General features: G+C 43.9%; 2 protein-coding genes and 1 long non-coding RNA gene across 7 annotated transcripts in view; 2 read left to right on the top strand and 1 right to left on the bottom strand.

The window, feature by feature from the left end:
- The first annotated feature begins 528 nt into the window (after positions 1-528).
- Positions 529-16930, top strand: LOC113949377. The gene is made up of 2 exons (XR_003528438.1): positions 529-573; positions 16018-16930. It is a non-coding gene; the product is annotated as an uncharacterized LOC113949377 (long non-coding RNA).
- LOC113949368 (fibrinogen-like protein 1) lies at positions 7689-16930 on the top strand. Of its 3 annotated transcripts, none has more exons than XM_027647854.1 (8): positions 7689-7954; positions 9204-9285; positions 10010-10220; positions 11313-11472; positions 12658-12755; positions 12836-12924; positions 14341-14531; positions 15474-16930. In XM_027647854.1, exons 2-8 carry the CDS (start codon positions 9220-9222, stop codon positions 15661-15663), a joined length of 1005 nt encoding a protein of 334 aa, XP_027503655.1. In that variant the 5' UTR covers positions 7689-7954; positions 9204-9219; the 3' UTR covers positions 15664-16930. The 3 variants fall into 3 exon arrangements, with proteins under 3 accessions (XP_027503655.1, XP_027503663.1, XP_027503644.1); XM_027647843.1 differs by lacking the exon at positions 7689-7954 and adding an exon at positions 8663-8819; XM_027647862.1 differs by lacking the exons at positions 7689-7954; positions 15474-16930 and adding an exon at positions 8658-8819 and having other exon boundaries at positions 14341-14847.
- Positions 16931-19912: 2982 nt separating this feature from the next.
- THSD1 (thrombospondin type 1 domain containing 1) overlaps positions 19913-26031 on the bottom strand; it is a 27729-nt gene continuing 21610 nt past the window's right edge. For all 3 annotated transcript variants that reach the window (XM_027647827.1, XM_027647809.1, XM_027647819.1), the window contains one exon: positions 19913-22204. In XM_027647827.1, coding sequence (XP_027503628.1) covers positions 20829-22204 — 1376 coding nt within the window. In that variant the 3' untranslated portion in view covers positions 19913-20828. The remainder of the gene's footprint in view (positions 22205-26031) is intronic.

Here is a 26031-nt window from a genome sequence, read left to right on the forward strand (position 1 = left end):
GCCTGTATCAGCAATAGTGTGGCCAGCAGGACTGTGATTGTCACATTGTACTCTGCACTGGTGAGGTCACACCTGGAGTACTGTGTCCAGTTCTGGGACCCTCAATTCAGGAAGGACATTGAAGTGCTGGAGCATGTCCAGAGAAGGGCAACAAGGCTGCTGAAGGGTCTGGAGTGCAAGTCCTGTGAGGAGCAGCTGAGGGAGCTGGCATGTTTAGCCATGAGAAAAGAAGGCTGAGAGGGGACCTTATCGCTCTCTACAACTACCTGAAAAGGAGGTTGTAGCCAGGTGGGGGGGGCTCTTCTCCCAGGTAACTAGTGACAGGACTAGAAGACATAGCCTTAAGCTATGCGAGGGGAGGTTCAGGTTGGACATGAGGAGGAATTTCTTCAGAGAAAGTGTGATTAAAGAGTGGAATGGGCTGCCCAGGGAAGTGGTAGAGTCACCATCCCTGCAGGTGTTTAAGGAAAGACTGATCGTGGCACTTAGTGCCATGGTATAGTTGACATGGTGGTGCTAGGTCATAAGTTGAACTCGATGATCTCAGAAGTCTTTTCCAACCTAATTGATTCTGTGTGGGGCCATGCTGCCCCTGGCCCACCAAACTCCGTCCAGCCCGCTCCAGCAGAGCCATCCTCCATCTTCTGAGCCCTGGCCACTTGGGTTTTGTAAACTTTGCTGCTGTGGTTTGATGCCTCTTAATGCCTTTCCTGCATCACAGCAGCTTTGTGGGGCTGCGCTCAGCATAGGGCTGGCTGAGGTCTGGCAGGGGCTGTGGGCCAGCCAGGCCCCCACAGCCTGTGGCACCACTTGTTCCCATCCAGTGCAGATGCATCACACTGAGCACTTGGGGTTTTCACACAGCATCGAGCACTTACGTTTTTGCAGAATCAGAGCCTCCAGAATGCAGCGTGTTACCCTGTGTTCTGCAGAGGCTTCACGCCTACCTCATCGCTTCCAACAGCCAAGTGACAAGCAGTCCCTGATCATCCCACGGTACAACAATGTTGCTCCTGCTACTGAGGCCAGGGCTGTGCTGGAGAGGCCTTCTGCAGGATGGTCGGCAGCAGAGGGAGCTCAAAGCGAGCTTTTGGGGCCTGCTCCCATGGCTTCTGGGGCTTGGTCAGCAGAGATGCGGTTAACCGATGCAGGAGATTTTCGGGATGCTCCCTGCCCAAAAGAAGTAAAATCTTTTAGATGAATGATGAGACTAGGAAGCTTTTCTGGGAAGCAGACTAAATAGAAATTTTCCCGTCTAAATCTGTATATATAAAAATGTATGGGTAAATAGCTAGTACAGACAGTGGGAGCAAATAATAGAAATATAGAATCATGGAATATCCTGAATTGCCAGCAACCCACAAGGATCATTGAAGTTCCACTCCTGGCCCTGCATAGGACACCCCAAGAATCACACCATGTGCCTGAGAGCCTTGTCCAAATACTTCTCACAGAACAACCTGTAACAACCAGTCAAAGGAGGGGCTGGAGGTGGGAGGCTTCCAGTTTGGCAACCAGACTGAATGCCAGGGCCTTCAGCTTTCTAAAGGTTGCAGATGCACTTTAAAAGGAAAACCAGTTTTTCCCATTTTTAACCATTGCCAGTGATACTGATTGTCACTAACTGCTCCTTTCAATGTCACTAATCTTACAGCATTGGTGATGCTGTAGAAAATTTGTCAGCTCTCATGTGTCATCATGAGTTTCCTGATGGTTGATCTCTTTTCTTAAAACCCTAACTTCTGAAGTCAGATGACTAAAATAAAAACACCACCTTTTTATTAATAAAATTATACTTCTAGCTCTCAGCTGGTAGAGAAAAACATAGGAACAAATCTAAGATTCATAAAGCTAGAAGTAAAAAGGAAGCACTGAAGCTATTCTGGTTTTTAAATTCAAGACTTTTAAATAATTTTCATTATATTTTGCTGGTTAACTCATGATACTGATATTTCATAACCCTTTAGAACCCATTTCTGATCCTCTGATGATTATTCATCAGTGTAAAATAGCAGAATTTAAAAAAAAATGCAGAAAATATTTAAATGTTCAGTAAATAATCCAGTTACACAGTGGGTAAAGAGTAGGATTAAGTATGCCTTTCTCAGAGCGCTGATGACATACTGTACATTCCAAAAATAACAGAGAGGGTGGTAAACAGAATCTCTTAACTTGGTAGATTTTAAAATTGGTAGGTATGGCTCTTCTGTATCTGATACTTTTAAGAGAGACTTACAAGAAAAATAATTATAATTTTATTAAGTTTTGGAATAGCTGAAGTATGAAGATAGGTGGGTACAAAATCAATTCTCTGCCAATATTAAAAGCAGGTATAACAGATAACCTGATGGTGATAGATTGTCAGCTTGGCTTTGCTCCCAGGAGAAATGAGAACAGAGTAAACAGAGGGGTTTGATTAATAAAATATTAAAGAAGTTTAGTAGTAGTAGTAATAATAATAATAATAATTGTAGTTGTTGTTATTGTTATTACTGCAAATCAACAAGGGATTAAGGAAAGTAATTGTGTCAAACATATTTCTAAAACAAGATGGCAAGTTTTACTGCTAAAATAAAAGTATTTTGTTGCTTCTGTAAGCAACCAGCTGGCTAGAAAATGACTTTGATTTAAAAAGTAGAAGAATATAAACTCGATTTGATTCACATTAGTGTAAACCAGGCACACTAGTCTTAAAATAACTGAAAAAGGAACTATCTTTAAGCAATTCTTTTCCTAAGAGGGACTGGGTGTTGTCTTACACTGTTTAATGTGTTGTTTTGTTTTAAACCATGGCCCAGATATAATCCTGAGTGATGAAGTTTGCAGCTGACACAAAGGTTGGAACAAAAAATCCTTAGTCTACTTACAGTCCCACTAATTTGCTGCAAGGCACCTGCCACCTGCATGGCATATGTGTGTACATGCTGGCAAGCATTTCTGGACTAACTTCTCATGTGTTGCAAATCACAGTCATCCTGATTGCAGGGAGTAACACCGTGCAGGTCAGACTTGGAGCATCAGTGACTATGATGAAGACAGGTAAAACTGAGAAGTCCTGGAGCAAACAGTAGGGGTTAGCGAGTGACATGTAGCATGTAAGTCTGTGACAAAAGGAATAGCAAGATCCTTGGGTCCACAAACAGGAAAGATTTTGGTTTGGAAATATTGCTTGTACTTTTTACACAGCCCTTAATGTGGGTGGCTGTAATGCTTTTACATCAAGCTGAAGATGAAGCACCACACAGCTGCTCACTCAATCCTCCTTCTCTCCCCCCGCCCTACCCCAGTGGAATGGGGAGGAGAATCCAAGTAAAACTTGTATGTTGAGATAAGAGCAGTTTAGTAGTTTATTATAAAGTAAAATGAAATAATAATGGTAAATAATGATAATAAACAGGGAAAAAAACCCAAGTGATGCACAGTGCAATTGCTCACCACCCACTTCCCAAGTCCAGATTGGCCACCATTTCAGGTAATTTCCCCCAGTTTATATACTGGGCATGACATTCTATTCTATCCCTTTGGTCAGTTCAGGTCACCTGTCTGAGATATGCTCCCTCACAGTTTCTTTTGTGTACCTTCTCACTGGCAGAGCATGAGACAAGAAAAAAAAAGTCCTTGACTTCGGATAAACACAACTTAGCAAAAATCCAAAACATCAGTGTGTTATTGACACCATACTCATTCCAAATCAAAAACACAGCACTGTAACAGCTACTGAGAAGGAATTAACTCTGCCCTAGCTGAAATCAGGACAGTGACCTAATCAAAGTCAATCAAGGCTGGATCTGAAAAAAGATCTAGGTGCCCCAGAAGGTGTGTAAGGAGACTTACACCATCAACATTTAGATTTAGAAAGGTATTTGTTCAGCAACTGCCTAACCCTTGAGGCAACTACATTGACTTGGCACCTCTCTGTTGGGCTGCAGTGATCACCCCAGAACCTGCAGTCTGTTCCTGTGTATGTCCTGGCCACATATCCCTGCTGCTTGCTCCTGCCTAGACTGGATCAGGCTCCCAAATCCAGGCAGAGGATTGCAGTCCCTGGAGTCCTCTCAACATGCCCATTGAGACCACCTCCACCACACACTGTCATACACCACCCACAGATCTTCTCACTTTGATGTACACGTTCTACATCAAACAGCCCCGAATGAAGTCACTCCAGGAGCAGGACTTGTTCCTCCCCATGCCAGCCAAGTGCCCTACTCACTAGTGTAATGCGCTTGTGCTGTGGTTCTCAGCCTTGCCTAGGAAAAGCTCCATGCAACCCCTCACTCCATGACCCTGCTGGCTTTCCCCTGCAGCTGAAGTAGATAATAGGGGTTTGGGTTCCCAGACAGGAGCAGGCACACAGCTTGCATATACCTAGACCTAGCCTTCAGCAGGGAAAAAGACATTTGGCAACAGAGGGCTCTTCCCCTTCTCAGAATAAAGCCTCATGAGATTAAAAGGCTGCAGGATGAGACTTGGCACATTTAGACTCAGGGCAAAAAAAGAATAATAATTAACAGTGCAAATAATTAAGCAATTGGAGAAGCATGCTAAGATTTGTGGCTGATTCTTCAGCATTTAAGATGCCTCTTTCTCAAAGAAATGTTCTAGTTCAAATGGGAGGGAATTAGGTCAGGGGAGTTCTCTGACCTGAGGTAGGTAGAAGATCATGCAGATAATCTACATATTCCCTCTGGTCTTGTGACTAATTCCCTTTGGTACAGCTATTCCTAATGTGAGATCGCAGGGACCTGTGCTTGCCCTCAGGAACTTACAAACTAATTACGTTTGTTGTGTCAACCCATTAGGTACTCATAGGCTGCATGCAAACTCATTAGTTAAACTGAATTATGTATTTGCTCTTTGAATGTTATCAAAACATTCAGATCTAGCATGTTTCATGGTCTGCCACTATTACTTCTTCTTTGTACACAGATTTCTGTGGTTACTCCTTGCTTAAAAACCACAGACTTCTCATGTGCATATACTAGTTTCGGTTATTTCATAAATTGAAACTATGGTCTCTGATGTCATCCCGATCTCTTAAATTTATCTTACTTTTGATGAAACCCTTTATTGTTAGATTAAAAAACAGTAAATATTTATTTCAGATCTCATATATTAACTTTGTTTTAAAAAACCTGGCAGCACAAGATTCCTACAGAAGATGTATACTAGCTCATGCATCAAAGGCCTTCAGGCCCCTGGTAGGTACCGCCACACTTGCAGTGCCTGCAAAAGATCATGATCTGCAGTCTCTCCCATTGAGCAGGATGTTCATGGATGGTGGGATTTGATAGGGAAATATAAAAGTAATGCAAATGCATAGAGCCCCTGGATTCACTGCAAATGACCTGTTTTTTCTTTGAGCTGGGTCCAGACTACCCTGAATTTTCCTAGAGCACAGCTAGGCAGTGAGACTTGCTCTGAAATCCTCAGTCTCTGTGCCTCCTTTGGAGCCTGAAGCAGTCTGCCTCATTTCTTCTCTTCCACCTTTCATAACAAACAGACAACAAGAAACTGGTCTTGGAAGAGTTTTGAGATCCCACGACTGTCTTCCATCTGCAGTGACGTTTCTTTGGACTCTGGGGGTGTGCGTATCCTTCAGGTGTCATCTTCATATCTTCATCCCAAGCCAATTTTTCAGGTTGACTCCAGTGTCCAGTGACTGTAGGAATATCAAGAGCTACTCCAGAACCATTCTCTTCAGTCACATTTATCCACCAGTTTGCATGTGCCGGCTGTGCATTTAATGTGTGAATAATAGTTTTTTGTGACTGTTATTCAGCACCTAAATACTTTTGCTGGAAGGAAGGTGGAGGACAGCAGGGTGGGGAGGTTTTTATTTAATGAGACTGTTAGTATTTGCTGACAAGAATCACTGACTATCTTAAAAAAAGGGAATCTGACCTCATTCCAAGTAACTAAACAGGAATTTGCACTGCAGAATATGTGTGAAGCATGTGTTTTCCAGGAAAAAAAAAAAAAGAACATTTACAGTCGCGTTGACTAGGGATTTCAATATCTGCGAGGAAACATCAGTGATCACACAGTGTCCACATTCTTTATGATTACTTGATTATTTTAACTTCAAGCCAGTGGAAGCAGTACATGAACACACCCTCCTGCTAGAGCCACCTCACGTGAACTTAGCCTCATGGCAACTCCTCTCTTGTGCTTCAGATATTCCTAAAGCTTCCTCTAGCCTGGGAAAAAAAGTTAATCATGAAGCAGGTATGCAAGAATCCTGTTCCAGCTGACTGGATTTTCACATGCAGACATTGGTGAGGTCAACACTAGTGGAGTCCTACAGAGAGCATGAGAATGCTAGACATCTTCACTCTGAGAAATGATTTGGCAGTCACTGAAGAAGGGTTGGAGATTAAGTCCTGTTCCTGCAAAGCTGCAGTCACATAACATACATGTGTGAGTCTCATTGGCACTGTAGCTTCACCTCTCCCTCCTACTCAGGGACCAGCAGAACTTAGTGACATGAGGCCTGATGCTCCTTAACGATATGGCCCTGCAGACAGCTGCAGGGACTGACCATGCCCACACCATGACTCCAACACTGCCACCACAAACTCAGCCCTGCCGCAATCCCATCTGGGATCAGGAGGTGCTCACGGGCCAGTGAGAATGTTGGTCTCCTAGGCAAGAGCATAAATTGTGCAGGATCTCGAGTGCTGTCTGGATGTGTCCAGCTAAGAAAGATGCTGGTGTGAATGAAAGCCCTGGCGGATAACGTGTAGCCTCCCTGTGCTCCAGTGGAGGTAACTGAGTATTCTGCTGTAAGCTGCAGTCCCTGGCCAAAGGGACAGAAGAAAGGGCTAAGTACCCACTAAGGAGGAGATGTGGAGGTGTTTCGCTCATTTAATTTCATAGCTGTCAAAACCAGCCTAAAACTGGGGGTAGAAAAGAAGTGAGAAGAAAAGCACTGTTTGCATAATCCTTTGGCAGTGAGATGGGCCAGGGTTCTTGTGGGAGAAGAGGAATTCAGTTTTTAAGAAACAAACAGCATTGCTGTACTAGGTAGTAGCTGGATAGTCCTGCTTTCCTTGAGAGTAGCACAGAAGTTTACTGTGGGTTTATATGCCTTGTCTTTTGTTCCCATGGTCTCTCCTCTGAAAAACATTCTGTAAAATGGAACATTCTTGCTGTTTTCTTTAAAGTAATCTGTAATTGTTTGGCCTTAATGCAAAGGGAGCCACCCATCTGTTTGGTTTGGGGTTTTTTTCTCTTTTCCACAAATGTCCTTGTTTGTGTTAACAGACAAATCTAATCATCCAGCTCAGAGGAGAGTTACACAACTACAAACCTCCTGAGATTCCAGTCTAATAGCAAATCTTGCTTAATACCCCTGTGTTCACTTCTTGCTTCAGATTTGCAGCTCCTTTGGCATTACAGCTGTGTTCTTATAAAACAGATTAAACAGCAAAAGGAATGTTGAATGGAAAAGCTGTGTTATTTCTACCTTTCAGGACTTGGTGAAATGAGCCTGGCTGTGTTAAAACATGAGCTAAAATTCCCACTGGGAGCATTAGACTGAGTGATTCATATAAACACTTAAAGAAGTCAGCCTTGGTTGAGCTTCCTAGTCAAATAAGGTGGGTAATAGTATACAAGCAGCAGAGACCTTCTCCCCCTTCCTTTGGAGAGCACTGTTGATAGCAGCCTACTGTTGCTTATTCTCCCTGGAAAGCAGCAAGATGAGTATTGGGTAACAACAGAAAACCCGGGATTTGGTTAACTTTCCCATGAGGAATTGCGAGTATCTTTTCTGTGAAACTGCCTGGTGCTGTGAACATTCTTCATCCGTGCCCTTGATGTGGGCCTTCTGGAGAGGGAAATCTCATCAACCTCTAGAAAAGCAGCTAGGTTTATGACCACTTTCTTTCACAGTTGACTTTAAAGGACAATAACCTTATTAGAAGGAGGTCTGAAGAAAGGCAAGTTACAGGTATGTTTATTTCATGTGTGTTGATAAAGGCATGGATGGAGTTGCTTTCTTTCCCTCTGCTCTGCACTGTCTAGTTTTCAGGAGCTGTCACTCAAACTCATCCTTCCTGTTAGCTTTTTGCCTCTACCCACGTGCTCTGAGTGGAGCCTGATTCAGCACCAGTGCTGCAGCACTGGCATGGCTGTGGGGGGTGTGAACAGCACTAGTGGTCGTGGGCTGGCAGTGATCCCTTGCTGTAATATTGAACTCTGCTCTCTATGAGCTGAAAAATTACCATGTGCTGGGACATCCTTCTGCACAACATCTTTTATAGGTGACTTGCATGGAGATCTTCCCTCAGCTTGCTTGGGGCCCTGCTTGCCCATCTTGGCAGAGGAGTCCCCTGTTGCTGGCTCTGGAAGCAGCTCTAGCATCAGCTGCTGCAAAGATGCTAGTAGAGCCATAGCTGGAACAAAGCACATTGCTCAGAGAATAGAGCTGGGTAGCCAAGTTTCTGCAGAACTTCCAGATGTGAAGCAGGGGGGGTTGGTTTTAGACTATTTTTCAGATTTTTTTTTCTAATTTTTTTTTTAAAGCATCATGCAAGTGCACTGGGAACAATTTGTACTGTTCGCTCACGCTCAACTGCGTGTTCCCAGTGTCAGCACTTATCATTTTTTTCTAGTTTTTCTCCAACAGAAGTCACATCTGTGTGTTGGGGCAGATTGGCAGCAGAGATCTTTTCCACTGAAATCCAAGGAAAAACTATCCCATTCCACTCTGTCATATGTGTGACTTCTGCCCTTGACGTTCAAGGTAATCCCATCCTGACAGACCACTCCAGGGACTGAGGAGGGGCAATGTCCATGGTCACTCAACCCAGGAGGCAAAATTCTTTTGGGGAGGTTGAACTGAGTAAACACTGTGTGATTTTTGCAAGTGCTCCAAGGAGGTGTGATTGCTGAGTAACTTCCCAACTGTGTGGACACTTGGGAGAAGAGGCTGCTGGAAAGTCACAGAGGGTTTTATTTCTACAGGGAATCAGGAGCTCAGACCTAAGGCTCAATGCCCCTGTCACCATGCTGCACTGGTGCTTTAGCTTCACCTTAATATGCATCTTTCCTCTGATTTTGTCCTGCCTGTAGTTTCAAGCAACCTCCTTAACAAATCCTACAGCATTTTCTGGGGAATTAACATAACTAGGAGGGGAATTAGGTTGTGAGAGGAACTAAAGAAACCTCCAGTGCAGCCTATCTATGCTTCTTTTCAGGTGATAAGTGTGTGTCATGATGCACAGGTTGCTGCTGCTTCTTCTCCTGGTCAGCTTCAGCTCACCTGCACCCAGGTTTTCCGTGAGTATCTTTCAGTTAGTGTCTGTACAATCTCTCAACGGTTCGTCATTCCCAGTCATACAGAGATGGATGTTCCCTCACAAGAGGGATGGAGATCTGTAAGAGTAGAGCAAGAAAGTATCTACCTGCAGCTAAAGGAATGTCACTCTTCTTGTCCTGATAATACAGGGTTTTCACAGCATTAAGGGCTGCGCAGCTGTCTGGGTGACAGAATTGACATTGCTAAGAATTAAAAACAACAACAAGCTCTTTTTTAAAAATATATATTTTTAGAGCCAAAATATCAGCTTTATCTTCCAGTTTTACGCAAAGATGATTCTGGAACCTTGCTGGTTTGCCCTGTCTGCAGTGCAAGAGCCGAGTTTTCTCCCTCTTATCAATCTGAGCATTTTCATAGTCTGCAAACCTTCCCTTTGAGCTCATTTAATGGGGGTCAAGACAAATTATTTTTGTCCAAAGTAAGTTTTTGTGCATCTGATCATATTCTGGCATGCTCTGATCAATGCCAGGGTTGTTGTAGAAACACCGTTTTCACTGGATTCAACTTAACAGCTCATGCTGTGCAAGATTTGTGTATCTTAGCAAGATATGACCATCAAATCATTTTGATCCACAGTGGCAATGTGACATGTTAGGGTCAAGAGGAGACAGATACTCCTCGCTCTGCCTCTCTGTACTTACCACTGACTGAAGCATGGGGGGGGTTGTTTCATTTTCTCCATAGGACAAAGATGTCTGCCTCCTAGACAACAATAATTTAAGACAAAGGTTAAAACAACTTCAAGACTTGCTTTACTTATACGACCTGCAACTGAAGGACATCCTGGAGAACACTTACCACAGAACAAAAAGTGGGCTGTTCTCAGGCAACAGGAGCATGCAGCATGAGATTCTTTTACCCACAACCAGTGGAAATTTGATAGTTTATGACCAAGGTACAGTTTGCAGTAACGTGCCATAATGTTAATTTCTCCCAGCAGTGTCTCATGTGTCATATTTTATTTCTGCTAAAAGTTTTAAATTTTTTTAAGTGGATTGTATTTTAAAATGCAGATACACAGGAAGGAGAAGAGCTGACTAGTGGTGCTGGTACCAGCAAATATCCTCTGAGGCTAGAGTCAGCTGGCCCATCTTTAGGCAGCTACCATCCAAGCACAACATGGACACCTGGAGCTGGGCTTCTCACTTGGGACTCTGCTGCAGAGAGGAACAGCCACCTCTCACATTTTCCATTAGACTTAACTTTAGGCATCTGCTTTGGGAAAAGGTGGGCCCTGCTCTTGAAGAGCCCATTTCCCCTGAGTGACTTAGGGAAGTCCAGAGTGCCTGGCTCAGCTGCAGGCACTGAAACTTGTTTAGGGGAGCCAAGCCTCCCCATTCCTCAGTTCCTTCATCACTTCTGTGGCACAGAAACAGACATGCATGTTCTTTGGTGTTACTTTGAGAACATGGTCATAAATGGCATCTTTGCCTGTGGCCAAGATTTTATCCTTTGTGGGGATTACATTGGAAGTGCAGAACACTGAGGTCCTGAAAGGCTCTGTCCTGATACAGCCCTTGTAGAGCTGGTCACAGAAGTTTAGCCTCTTATTTTAGAATTGTTGTTCCCTGATTCTATCTGAAATACAGCTAAGGTTACCTTACTGTCCACATGGAAATTAGCTTCCCTGCAAATGATCTTGCTGACAGAGATGGTTTCAGTCCTGCATGACTATAATGTTATAGCCTCAGCCTAAGCTGCAGCTGTCCTGTATCTCACCAAAGATTTGGAAATGATTCCCTCAGAAGGCATGGCTGTAAAGGCTCTCGAGCCTTACTGCTCTTTGTCAGGCCCAGCCATTTGCAAAATAGCCTTGCTACTACATTGCTGAACCATTTGCTTTAATTTTCCAGGGCTTGCATAGCTATACACAGGCTAGCCAAGTGTTCTTGTCCTACACGGCCTCTCAGTGATGTCTTCTCTTGGTGGCACATACCTCTTTGCTTTCCCACCACACCATTTAACAAACAGATACCACTCTGCCTAGATTGCTCTGCAGTGTATAATCGGAAGAAAACCAAAAGTGGCTACTACCGAATCAGGCCCAGAGCAGACCGAGAGCCTTTCCTGGTGTACTGTGACATGTCTGATGGAGGGGGGTGGACGATCATCCAACGGCGGAGTAACGGCAGGGAGAATTTCAACAGGTGGGTGCATCGTTGTTGCATCCAGAGGGCTTTCAGTCAGGCCAACAGCTCCCACCCCTGTCCTGCTGCCTGACAACCCCCCACCCTTGTGAAGCAGGATGTGCAAGACTATATATTAGTCTTGCATATTGGATGATTACTTAGGATTAGAGCAATCTGGTGGTACCTACTGGCAGCAAGAGGCCATTTTCAAATTGGACCTATCATATCCTTTCCATAGTTTTTCTGCATTTGAATGCATATTTGTTTTATCATTATTGGAGACTGTCAAAAGCTCCAAACTGGCAGGTATTTGCTGCCAGTGCATAGACTGAGATTTGTTGAACATACCTGTTTCCATATCAGGAATTATGTTCAGCATGTTGTAAGATTTATTACCATATTTAGATAATTCAAAAAGATGCCAAACCAGATTGTCCTTTCTTTATGCAAAGTCCCAGAGAGGTGACTTTCACACAGAAATTTACAGGAGGAGAGATGCTCTGGTAGCACAGTAAAGAAGAAATGTCCCCATGCAGGTTATTTCACTCTCACAGCACACAAAATTTCAGGGGTTATCTAGTGCCTCTTAAAGTCTGTTCAGTCCATTGCAAAACTACCTCAACTGACTCTAAGCTGGCTTGCCCAGAGAGTGATAGCTATCTGGCCATGGCAGTTCAAATGAATGGAAAACATCTCGAAGAGGAGCACTGACTAGTATGTAGGTCAGGTAGACTCAATATCCATAATAACAACATGAGAGAGGGAATAAATACAGGGTTACTAAAACTGGAAATGATGATACACAGAAAGTATATGTGAATATCAAAGATAATACATAAGTCATGTGAATTATGACTTGGTGAAGAACAATATTAGGTGTTTTGCTGAAGACCAATGTGACAGCTTCTGCTTTCCCTTTTCATCTAACTGACAACCTCACCCTGTGAGCATCACATCTGCCAGTTTGAAGGTTTGATCCCAATATATGTGTGTGCACAGGTTTAGCAGGAGAAAAAGTAAGCTCTGAGTTGTACTTACTTCTAAGGCAAAGTGACAAATCTCAGCTCAGCTTGTGATGAGTTGGATACTTTTAGAAAACAGTGTCTAGAAATACAGGTGAAATTTTACTTGTTACCATATCCAAGTGTCACAAACTGTCTAATTCCCTCACATGCTGAAATTGATATTTGTATCTCACTGCAGGACATGGGATGAATACAAACTGGGATTTGGGAGATTCCAGGGCAAGAATGACGAATACTGGCTGGGCAATGACCACATCTATGACCTGCTTGCTAGAGGTCCAAGTATTTTTCCTCTACAGATTTCTTTGTAATTTGCATTAGATAGTTCATCTAACAGGACACAACTTCATGTTTAGGAGAGAGCTCATTAAAGATTGAACTGATGGACTGGCATGGGGAAAGACGTTATGCAGTCTATGAAAATTTCCAACTTGCAAATGAGCAGGTAAGAAAGGGGGAGAGCCATGATTTGCTTGTTTTGGTCTGTGAGGGTGGTGCATCTCCATATGCAGCATCAGACCAGTATCAGGTTTGTAACTACAGCTCTGCGAAAGTTATCTTCTGTGGTTCCCTGGGCTTCCTAGTTTGTCTAACTGACACACAGTCCTGGGAGCAGGGACATAAACCTGGGATCTTTCCCTTACAACTGTGGAGTGTCAAAGTCACCAGGTGACAGAATCATGTGTGCATGCTCTCTTGCTATCTCTGCTGCGGCACTGAAGGCAGCTCTATGGTAGTGCATCTCTCTGCTGCAGGGCACAAAGAGATATGTTCTTGCCTCTAGTCTCATGGTTAAAAAAGTCTGCTGCGAGTGAGAAGACACTTAGGGTTTGAACCTCTGCAACAAAATGGAACCCTGTTCTCTTACTTCCTAAGGGAGTGTTTCAGACTGTCACATAAAAGGCAAGCACCAGAACAAACCCTCTCTACCTTGTTTTAAAATAAAACAGTGATCTTTAATCAAAGCCTTGAAAGAGCAGTTATAAGTTCCTATCTTGAAAAGAGGTACCTGTAGCACTACACCTCATGCTACAGACACAGAAAGCCCAAAGACAGAAACATCCTGTATTTCCATGTTTGCTTCCTAGATGTAGACAGCTTCCTGCTCCATACAGGTGCTGTTCTTTGCAGACTTGCCTTTCTGAACACCACATGCAAGTAGCCCAAATAAACAAGGACATGAGTTCCATTGCATGGACCAGTCCTAGTACTTCCATCACTGCTCCAGAAATGTACACATTATGCTCAGTTTGTGATTAGAGCTTTCTTATTAAAAGTTTGAACAGCTTCATTTTAATACCTTATTGCCATTTTTCATAAAGAAAGGAGGACTATGATGACAGGAGAAAGCCCACAACACAAAAGTAATCATCCATCTCATATCAAATGTCTCTTAGACCTGTTAGCTGTGCACAATGGAACTATTATTTTAATTACTCCTACCAGGACCAGATCATTTAGCCAGAAATCAGACAACTTCTAGTCCTTGGAAGAGCAAAATGCCTAAGAATTTATTCTAGCTGAACAACTGATCAGTTTGTGAAGGCAACTGCTTGGCACAGTTTTTTGCTAAGTTTGTTCTTGGTCAGCTAGAAAGAGCCTTTCATCTTGCTGTAGAGTGTATCAAGTGGTTGTTGAACCACGACAAACCTGAAGCCCTTTGTAGCAGCAGCAGTAATTAGCAATCCCTTCTGGAAGTTTAAATCCTTCATTGATCTACACTAGGATCATTAAAGCATGGAGACAAAAGTCACCCTTGACTTCAAAAGTGGATAAAATGGCCAGAGCAAATTTGATCTCAAAAATGGGAGGAAGGACAGAATGAGCTGATATCAAAGACATGTGTCACATATTCCTGCAGGACAATTACAGGTTATGGTTTGGCACGTATTCTGGTAACGCTGGCGACGCTCTGTCTGGTGGGAGCAATTTTGAAGATCAGTGGTCAGCCTCTCATAGAGGGATGCAGTTCACCACATTTGACAAGGATCACGATCGATTCCTGGCAGGCAACTGTGCATCAGAGAATAAGGGCGGTTGGTGGTTTAACAGGTATGGAAAATAGCTGATTCCTCTCGGATGAGTCGAGTGTGGGTGGCTGTACAGCTGAGAGGACTTGCCTGCCTTACAGCAGCTGGAGGTTGCTGTGTTCATTTGCCACTTTGCACAGCCAAACCTAAGATGTTCACACCTACAGATCCTCAAAGGAAAGCAAACTGCTTCTTTCATTATAGCAAAGCAGGTAAGTTGAATTCATTTTAAGAAATGGGCCACAGGTAAGTTGCATTCATTTTAGGAAAATGGGTCAGAACAAATGCATAGGCGCCAATGACCTGGAAGGAAAAAAGCCCAATTAAAATTCCTAAAAGTGCTTTGGGTTATACAAGCTGAAGTATGTACAAAGGACATTTCTCTGTTGTGGAGCAAGTCTAGGGGGTGAGCTATCCCATAATAGATGTGATGGTATATTTGCTAGTTGGACATATGACACACATCAATGGGCAGGGACTCAGGTTCACCTGCCCTGGGATCATGGACACACCACTCTCAGTTTTTCTCTGCTTTACTGCAGGATGAGCCCCTTTGGCCAGACCCTCATCACATAACAATTGAAATCAGTGAAGCTACATCAATAGTAGGATTTACCTTCATTAAAAGACATGTGCATTTTTAAGTGTCAATACAGAGCTGCCTACGCTTGAGGTAGAGCTTAACAAATGGCACTACACTCTTCTGTTTAGGCAATGTGGTTATAATGTCCATAATTAATACACCTTAAGGAGTCTACAGGTTGAATTCTGTGACTAGTGTAGGTGTCTGCTTTAGTATGACCCATATACTTGTTTGGGTTCCACTAAGTGCACTAACCACATCTCCATCCCACCCTGGTATTTCTAAATGTATGTTGTGTGAAAACTGTACTGCACTGCAATGATGCAATATCTTCCCACGCTAAGTATAATTCCCTTTTTCCCTCTCCTACATCGTTACAAGGTGCCATGCCGCAAACCTCAATGGACGATACTACAGAAGAGGAAGGTACAAGGGCTCCCATGACGATGGCATGGTTTGGTCTACGTGGCATGGGATGTGGTACTCGCTGAAATATTCAGCCATGAAAATCAGGGCTCCGTTCTTCATTGACAGTGAGAGCGGAGATGGAGAGAACAGTCAGGGCAGCTGAAACCTGCTGCTTTGGAAAGAGGAAAAGTACAGGCTGAAAAGAATTGTATAAGTTGATAGCTGGTTCTCTGCTGTTGCCAATTGCCAAACCTGCGCTGTGAAAACTGGAGTTGCACCTGCTTCTGCTACCTGAAGCTAACAGCACGAGTTGTTTGAGCATAGCCAGACAAAAATTTAACAGAAAACATATGGATCTCAGTCATGGGATAACCACAGATTTCTTTTTCAGCAGTTTTCAGGAATTTGTTGGAAAATGTTTATTAAAAGCTCTCTGGACTTGGAATGATCAAGCTAATAACCATGGCAATGTTGGATTAAGGGTTGGACTTGATCTTGGAGGTCTCTTCCAACCCAGTTGATTCTATGATTCTAAGCATGTCCTGTAATCTATCTATACTCTTCGAGGTCTAAACCTTTCTCATCTTGATTTTAAGCATCAGCACTTCAATTATGAGGACATCAAGAACAGAAAGAACAAAGCAATGGGAAGCTGGACTTCATTTGGTGTGCCTTTACCAGCGTTTTGTTCTGCCTCAGGAGATGTTTCTAAGCAACTCTCCCTATGGTTCTAAATTGCCACACTTCAGTATCAGAGTGCCTCTGGAGTGTGTGGAACCAAATGTGGATGGATGTGCTCCAGCTGCAAACGTACATCCAGACTAAGACTACTTCAAAGTAAACCTCCACAATAGGGACAATGTGGGCACTGGGTTCCATTGCCAACAGCTGGAGATCCACTGCTACAGCACACTGCAACACATTAATGCAAAGACAACCCTGCCGACCAGATTTAAGTCCCAGACTAAAATTAGGCAGATTTTACTAAATTTAGCTGAGCACAGATATTCTTAGGAGTTCCTAAAATGCAGACATGATTCATTTGTACATTCTCCTGTAATTTACCAGATGACTTCGAGTTAGTGAAAAGGAATTAGAAAGTAGAAAGTGGTTGAACCACAGGGCAGACTACTTTCATTGTCTCATTGGTGTGAAGCGAAAGAGCAATACAAATGACTGAAAGAAATGGAACACTGAAAGTTTATTTTCCACAAGTTGTTAACAGCAATGGTTAAAAATGAACAGCAGTATCAGCCTGATGCAAGTCACTTAACTATTGTGATGTAGAATAAGCCTATTTTTTTTTATGATTTACAATATTTTTTTTAACTGGTAGCTTTTTTCCATTTATTGGCTTTTAGGTCCATACATATTGTCATTTGTATGTACATCCATAAAGAACAAAATAAAACCAGCTGAGTAGGACTTAATACTTTTTATCTGGTTTTTAACAGTAGGAACTTGAGCAGAAAGTTGGATTAAAATCTTGTGAAGGTCATAATATGAGAAAAGCATTCCTTTGGTATTGGCTCCAATTCTTTTCTACTTGTTGTCCTAAGTAATTGAGAGGGTCTGCAAGGTAAGTTTAATTTCAATGGCTAAAGCTGTCCAGGAAACAGTGTAGAGACACGTGGTGCAGGTTCAGTATAAAATTTGGTTTGGTTACTCTGCTTTGTCAAGAGGTAAACCCTGTTCTCACTGCTTCCTAGACATCCCAGTGATTACAAATGTGAACACTGGAGTGCAGTGGGCAGCACTCTAGGGAGCCATGTTCCTAAAGTCTGTGCCCTTCACAAGACTGCAGCCCCACCCTTTTCCCAAGCATACCCACTTGGAATGAAATGTGCAGCTACCTGTCTGAAATGAGGTTGCCCTTGTGAAGAAAGAGCTGCAAAGAGCTAGCGCTTGCTATTTCCCTTCCGATCAATACTTCTGTGTTTTACTAGGGTAAAATCTTAGTGCAAGGTTGTAACTGCATGTTGGGAACATAAGAAATGACTTTGCACAGATTATAATTGTGTGGCCACTGATAAAGTGCTGAGGGCACTAAGGACGGCTTTTGTCTACATTGAAGTCCCAGAGAAAAGTGAGTGAAATCAGTTAATGCCTTCTGGCCAGTTATGCTAAATCCCATTTTTCAGTAGAGGGCTAAGGGAACAGGGTAAAGATTACAGACTGCAGAAACTACAGCACTGAAGGGACAGCATTAGCAATTTCACCCATCTGATAATGAAGTATCAAGCTGGAAATAAAGTCAGCAGGGCTTAGTCAGACAACTGCCACCTGGTCAAGTTCCTCAGTGAGTGAGCAATGAGTGATGTAAAGTCCAGACTATGGAGCCTGTTTCCCTCTATGTCAGTATGGAAAGACAGGCGTTACTGTTGGACTGCCTTCAGCCAGCATCAATGTTTTGGTGCTTTTTTCTGTCTCTGAGAGAGAAAGAGGGGACAAGGTATGAAAAGCTGGGAGGGAAGGGGTCTGCCTTGTTGTCTTTGTAAAATGTACCTAAGCACATTTAATGCATTACAGGAGCTGTTGTGAAGACAGCCCAATACTGGGAAGTTTGCAGGAAGCAGCATCTGATTTAGAGCAACACTCCCCCTTCCCTGCCCTCCTGTGGCACAGGGGACCCCCTTGGAGATGCAGAGGTCACAGGGCTTTGTGCAGGAGCCTTAAGCTCCCACAGCAAACCCCAGGAAGCATTTCAGAACCTCCTTTATCTCAATAAACAGGGTAAAATGCCACTAGCTGAGTACTTATTTGATCTGAGGGCTACTGCCAAGCTCAAATCACTCCCACTAAAGGTTAGGGGAATGCTTGCTGAATGTTGCTGTGCTGTACATTTGATCTCCTGTTTCTCCAGGGTTTCCCATGCTGAGAGGCTCAACAAAGCTTAAAAGATACTGTAGCCCTGCAGCTCCAAGTCTGACAGATCTCTGCTTCAGGGTGAATGTGCTTCATACTGCGAAGTTTACCTTATTACAGGGGTGGTGAGTAACCTGAGCAGCAATTGCTTCAGAGGTTTGATTTCCAGCTCATTTAAGTCAATTTAAAGACTCATTGCATTTGACTGCCTTTGGATAACTCTTCAAGCGTGGACACGTTCTTACATGCTTTAAACAGCATTTCAAGCTGACAGCTTGTGGGAACTCATAGCCAGTACAAATGCCATGCTGGGCCAAAGGCTGAACACCAACAATGTGCCCTGTTGGCACAGCTCCTGGGAAAGAGGGAGCTCACATCACCCTGCGAGTTGGATCCAGCACAGTACTCCAGCAGCAGCTTCAAAACTTCACCCATCAAAAAGACCATTCAAACAGCCAGGTTTGATTCTGGTGGCCAAATGCTGAGAGTCTTTTTGTTCCTAGGTTGTGACAGCAAGTGACACTGTGTGCCTGTCAAACTACCTGTGCATGCTTTGGACACTTCAGTGGGGTGCCATAACTGGCAGCTGACACACAGTGATGCTGCTCTTCCTTTAAAATTGCTGTTGCTTTGTGGGGGGTGGGGGAGGGGGAAGTGTGGGATGGGAAACCTATCTTTCTGCTCAGAAAGCCCATTCTGAGAAAGATAGCACCTCCTTCCAGAGAACAGAGCACATGCTAATTTTTCCTTCACACCCACAAGGCAGGCTAAAGGGCATGGAGGGTTAGGCTCCTTATGGGAGAGTTGATTTAAGACTGACAGTCCACCGCCTAAATCTATCTTCTCTCATACTTACCTCCATGGGCAGCACCTCCTCTTTTCTTGCTTTTGCCCACTAGTATCACCTTGCTCTTTGCAAGTCCCTGGAGAGACAGCTATCCCAACAAATGGCAAGCAAAGTCTCTAAGTCATTCTTTCTGGCCTGAGCTCTGGCTCTGTTGTTTAACCAGGTTTCCAACCCAACTGTGAATACTTGCAGCAACGTATAATGGCAAATTTGTGATCTCTAGTTTTAAAGCACAACAGATAAACCCACCATGGCTGTTGTACTTCACTGTTACTGCTCTCTACAAGTACCTGAAAGGAGCTTGTAGCACAGTGGGGGTCGGCCTCTTCTCCCAAGTAACAAGTCACAGGACCAGAGGAAATGGCCTCATATTGTGCCAGGGGAGGTTTAGATTGGATATGAGAAAAAAATTCTTCACTGAAAGGGTGGTCAGGCATCGGAACAGGTTGCCCAGGAAAGTGGTGGAATCACGGTCTCTGGAAGTGTTCAAAAAGCATGTGGATGTGGCACTTGGTGATATGGTTTAGTGGTAAACATGGTGGTGTTACGTTAATGGTTGAACTTGATGATTTTAGAGGTCTTTTCCAATCTCAATGATTCTGTGAGTCTATAAGATTCTCTGTGAATCACCACATGTTGTCATTTTATTTTGAATTTTTGTTAACATAACAGGTATTAACCAAATAATCTTGTTGTTTGCTGGTTTTGTTCATAATTTATTTTGAGCTTGCTGTAGTAGTATTGTTGTCAATATATTTACATTTAAAAATTAATAAAGGAAAGGATAATTATGGAAAGGATGCATGATTCAACAGTTCTCAGTGCTTTTTACAGGTAACATTCTGCAGTAACATTTCTGCAAGGACTAAAATCTGATCATCTGTTTTCTTTGCCCTCCCTGTAGCATGCCTTTTCTAAAAATTTCTTGCAAATATCTGTACATCATTGTTTTCCTGGCATAAATATTGACAGAAAGAAAATATCAAAGTCTTGAATGATGAAAGCTGCCTCCTCAATTTTAAATTCACTCCAAGTATTCAGCACCAATTGTTTGCACTTCCATGCAACCCGCTAAAAAACCCCCACCAGATGACTTATTTGAGCAACTACAACAGTTCAATGACGCTAACCAGAAAAATGATAAAAACTGCTCACCACTAGAAGTTTGTCCTTTCTAAATGGGAAATCATTCATTAATCAGGGCAGATGGCTGAGGATGCTGTACAATGGATGCCTCAGTATGTCACAGTCTACTAGTACAGAGTCCACAAGGTGTGAAAGGCTAGATCAGTGGCACTCATCATCTTTGATTCATGAAACATGACCACTTTAGGCAATAAAATCTATTGGCTATTCCTGGGTCATGTCTTCACTAACATGTGCTTTCCCAGCGTATTTTGTGTGTATTGTACACACATGCATACAAAAAAATATTATATGGAAGCATTTTTCAGTAATTAGAAAGGAATATGTTCCCACAAGCCAGATCTGGGGCATTATTCCCTCCTGCTCCATGTGAAGGTAATGTGATTCCTGTTGCTTCTTCTACTAGAAGCCAACTGATCCTGCAGATTCTCTACCACGCATGCCCCTCCTGCAGGGCTGCAATGAATCACTCAGATCACCAGCTTCTCAATGCTTAGAGTACTTGTTTCATCTTCTTCATTTGAACCAAAATACCCAGGGAGGTCAATCATCTGCTGCTCTGCCTCTGTTAAGCCAAAAGTACTATTATCATAAAAGGCAAACTCAGGGTCCAAGGGGAAGCTCTGGCACTTGTCCCTACGGTGCTGGGCAGGGCTTACACTCACGCCTCTCTGGGAATTATCTTTGCTATTTGAGCCTGTTTCTTTCTGCCACATGCCTCTGGGGTTAGGTGAAGGGCCCCTCTTACTTCGGCTGGGCTCAGGTTTTTCAGCTGCCTTCTCCTGACCAGCAGGCTGGTGGTCAGTGATCAGGTCCAGCTTCCTCACTGGGGGACCTGCCCTGTGGTGGGACTTTGTGCCATGGCCCTGTGGTTCACACCCCAGCACAGTGTTGTGGGGCTGATCCAGCTTTTCACATGCTGGATTAGCATTTCTGGATTTGGGCCGTGTCCTGTCCTGCAGGCTCTGGTCCCATGTCCTGGTCCTGGAGTTGTAGAGAGGAGTCTGTCGGGGTGTGACAGTGGACATGCTTCTCTCTCTGAAAGGCCTGGCCTTTTTAGTTTCATGGAAACTGGCTGTTCTTCTAAACTGTGAGTTTCTGTGACAGCCCCTCTCGGGTAAGTCTGCTCTGTTATCCTGGTGCTTGAAATGAGCTCTTCTTACTAGGGTTTGGGTAGGGCTCACTGCAGGATTGGCCTGTGAGAATGGAAAATCCAGCCTGGGGTGAGAGCTTTCCTCCAGCAATTTGTGCTGACCGGCTGACTGGTCCAGAAATGGAGATTTGATCCGAAATTTGTTTGCTGCTACCTCCTCCTGACTTTCCTGGCTCAGGGGAAGCATCGCGGTGGCACCAACAACTGTGTCCGTGAGGGGATTCTGAGAGACATGGTACACCTTAGTGGTCTCTGTCAGGCCTTTCTTCTTCATCTCTTTCAGCTGCTGTTGTGCCAGGCGGTAGCTGAAAATTGGAGGGATTATTTTTTGGGCATTTGGCTGCAAGTTTTCACTTCCAGAGGCATCATCTTCTTGGGCAAATTGGAGGCTTCGCCTATAGGTCAGAGGAATGTTAACAAGGGCATCCCCTCCTTCAGCAAAGCTGTCCCGTTGCTTGTTGCCTTGACAAATGTTCTCCTCATCGGAGTTTTTCCGGAAGCCAGGGGAATGGACAGAGTTTCGTCGGACAGCGGTACTGCATTTCTGAGCTCTGCAGAGCTTCCTCCAGAGGGTGATGAGAATGGTGGTAAAGATGATAAACAAGCATACAGAGATACCTGTGATGGTAACTATATTATCTGCTTTCCGGTTCTCTCCTGGCTGGACAGGAGGCAGGGTGGGAGGCTTGACAGCTGTAAGAGAGAGCATACATGTCTGTCAGAGTTGCACTGGCATCAGCATTTTGGTACTTGAGGATGGATATGTTACTACAAAGAAAAAATAAGCAATTAATACAGTACAGGAAGTTGTCTGCCATTAAAATTTGCTCACTGGAGATGACTTACTACTGATCACTTCAAACTGGCCTGAAAAGATCTACTTACTTTAAATCAAGGTGCCCATGGACCTTTTAAATGCAGCCATTACTTTTTCCTGTTTTGCCATTTCCATAAGGCATTCCTAAATAAGTGTAAAATGGGATAACTCTATTTGCCCTTCTTTATTAAATACTTTAAGATTCCCTGATAAAAAGTGCCATAAAACAGGATAAAAATAATTCAACTGAGGCTAGGACTTCAGGTATCACTTTATTTTTAGGTGAGCTTAAGTGGGTGTGAGAACTGGAACGAGTTTGAAGAGCAGAGAGGCAGCACTAGCAGAGACAGTGTAACTTGTCTAAGCATTCTTCTGAGGGTGCTTCTTCCACCACTGTCTGGTGCCATAGCCCCAGAGGGCAAAAACTTAACATGTCACAGCAAGCTCTCAACTGAAAAGGCCATTGCTCTGGTGTCCCTAGCATTCTAGGACTGACACTCTGCAAACTTTTCTTCACTGAGAGGGTGCCAGCAACTGGAACAGGCTCTCCAGGAAAACTGTCATGGCACTAAGCCTGCCAGAGTTCAAGGACCGCCTGGATGATGCTCTTAAATCATATGGTTTAGCTATAGGTAGTCCTATGAGGACAGGAAGTTAGACTCAGTGATCCTTATAGGTCACTTCCAACTTGAGATATTTTATGATTCTAACCTGTAATGAGAACATCTCAGAGCTGTCCACATCCCTATTTAAACCTCTCACCAGCCCATTGCTCCACATTACAGATGGCCAAACCAATAAGAAACTAATGTTTCTTTTTTGAATGAGGTCTCTAGGATTTCAGGTGCAGCCTTAAGCAGAATATAGCATGGTTGAAAGCAGATGAATTAGTCCAGCAGCTAATTTTAGTATCTGTTAGCACTCCCCCATTTTTTGGGGTCAGACATCAGCTCTGTAAAGCCACGAAAATTTTGTTGGAGAGCAAGGCTGGTCAGTTGTACTTGACAAGAGCTGGCCATAAAGCTGTGAACTCAAACTGAACCACTGAACCACCCTGCCCTAGTCTCTTGCTTTATCCAGAAGCCAAAACCTTCCATCAGAGTGATAGACAGTCAGCTGTAAAACTCAGCAGGTGCTCCTGCCTGCATCACAGTGACTGCCCAGGCATAGGAAATGCAATTGCAGAATAATGAGAAGTAGACACTACATACTTCCCATAATTCAGAAAAAAAAATATTCAACAGCAAGGTGGTAGTGCAGCTTTTAGGTGTGCAGGATGCATAAATGCACCAATAAACACAGGCCAGAAGGTCTCAGGCTGCTAAAAACAGACATGCAGGGTGCTGGGTTAGGTAGGAGGTCCATTTCTTTGACTCAGGGCTACCTGACATCCCCAAGCCCTTTAAAAAGTCCTGCCAATGAATGAACTTCGTTCTTTGTGTCACTCTGAGAGCTTGAAAGCAGTTTAAAGAACAAGACTGATGAATCTTTTAGGAGGAACTCTAAAACTTGCATTCAGCCCAATGCTACCACACCAGAGCCCAGAGCACTGCTGTTCTGGAGGCTTGATCATGGAGTGAACAAGCTGACCTCAGGAAAGAAAGCAGGACCAGCATTTGCTTTGTTAACTCCAGTAGAGCAATTCATTCGTTTCTCATCCTTCTCTCAGTCCTGTTGCTCACAGTTGTTTTCCAAATACTCTGTTCTCCACTTGTAATGCACACTGTGCTGCGTCATTTGGAGCAGACAGCTAATAGCTTAGCGAACGGCGAGGTTCAGTACAGGACTTTGTCGCTGTGGATCACCTCTCTCTGCACCTCATCTTCCCCCGCCCCTACACTCTGCTGGTCTCACTTATTCAGCCATTTGCTCCATCTGCTGGACTAACGACTGCAGAGTTATGCTGAAAACAAAGCTTGTCTGCTTTGTAAAGCTGCAGATAGCAGAGGTGGGAAGGGTCAAACTCCCAGCTTGAGATCAGGAGCAGATGAACACCATAAAGTCACATTGCCAAGTCACTTCTCAAGCAAGCTAAGATTCAATGGGATGAAATCATATAGGTGATTCTGTACAGGAAGCTGGGAGCAGGAGGATTAGAAACCACGTGCAAGAGAGAAGCGAGGTTTTTCCTCCAGATGATTCCACAGGACACAGATGCAAGCCTCCTGTGCATTTGATTTTATATATATATATGTAAACCCTCTTTATTAACCCAGAGACCTCATTGGAATTTGAGGACTGTCCAGACCTGCTGAGTGCTGTCATACTGTAACTCAAAGCAGATTGCCACAGGCCTGTGAACTGTGCATGCACAGGAGATTGACCTCTCTGGCAACCATCACATACCTTGCACAGTTGCACACCTGCATGGGAAGAGTGACACCTCTGAGAAGGACCAGAGAGGTATGTCACCCCTGTGCATGTAAAGCAAGGTGCACACACAAATCATGTGTCCAGCACATGCTCTGCACGCACAGACCCCCCTCCCTGGGGAGCTCTGTGCACCAAGACTACTCTCTGAGCTCCAGAGTAGGGCTGTGAAACTGGTTGGCAAGGAGCCAAACCAAATTATGTACTCACAGACATACCTCTCCAGCAGGTAACAGGAGGCATGGAATAGCACAGCTCAACATCAGCTTTAGAAAAGCACTAACCACCCACTGCATTTTGCTGGTGACATTACTTCCGACAGCAGTCTGATAGAGTTTGGCATAGGGAAAAAACCCAGCTCTAAAGCAGGACATTAGTTCTAAGCTGGGGCCCAAAACATCTGAGTTGTTCCTCTCTGCTTGAACTTACAGCTTTACAAAATAAGCAAACCCACATGGCCAGCATTTTCGAGTCATTAAAAACATCAGACCTGTTAAAACATTCCAAGTGCTGCACAAACACTGACAAAACACAATCCCTGGCTTGATGGAATATAATTTTTAGTATTTTCCCTTTACCCAAACTTTTGTTCAATACAACCCATTTCTTAAAAGCACTCCACAACACATTTCAGTCCCGCCTGTATACTTCCGAGGCCTTCGTCCTCAGACATCTTGAGGCTGGTTCAAGCCAACACCTCCATTAAAAACGTAGTCCTGCCCTCTTCTTGCTCCAGCTACACATTCTCTCCCCCTGCTGTCCTTCCCTTTTTAGTGGCACAAGCATTGCAGTGGCCACATGTTAAACAACTTCCCCACATCCCCAAACTGTCTATTTTTTAACTGGCTCCATTCCAGTTCTCCACACTGCACTTGTGCAAGCAGAAGGAAGTACATGCAAGCAGCCAAAGCAAAGGGTAAGGTACTGCTCACTATTTAATATCTTAAAATATCTTTTAAATTACAGCCTGAGAGCCCAGGAGCCTGCACAGTTCCTGGGCACCTTTCCTTCCCCATCCCTGCACCCTTGGCACCTGTGGGACACAAAAGCATGGGAGCTTGTAGATCAACTTTCTGAGATAGATCTCTGGGGACCCTTGGCATCAGCACACTCTTTTTCAGCAGGGAGATTTCAAGAAGCAGCAATTCTGCATGAACTGAGCACCAGCACCCTGCTAAAAGGAGCACTTCTCATACCCCTCACGGTAACTATAAGCACCCGATTATGGTGCTGGCACAGCCTCATACAGCCTCACTGGAGGCTGTGCAGCTGCTGGAACACCGCTCTCGTCTTACAGGAGGCTCAGATCTCTTGTAACTTCACCAACTTGCCA

The sequence above is a fragment of the Corapipo altera genome, unplaced genomic scaffold (genome assembly GCF_003945725.1).
Source record: "Corapipo altera isolate COAL_440 unplaced genomic scaffold, ASM394572v1 0, whole genome shotgun sequence".
NCBI classification, from domain to species: domain Eukaryota; kingdom Metazoa; phylum Chordata; class Aves; order Passeriformes; family Pipridae; genus Corapipo; species Corapipo altera.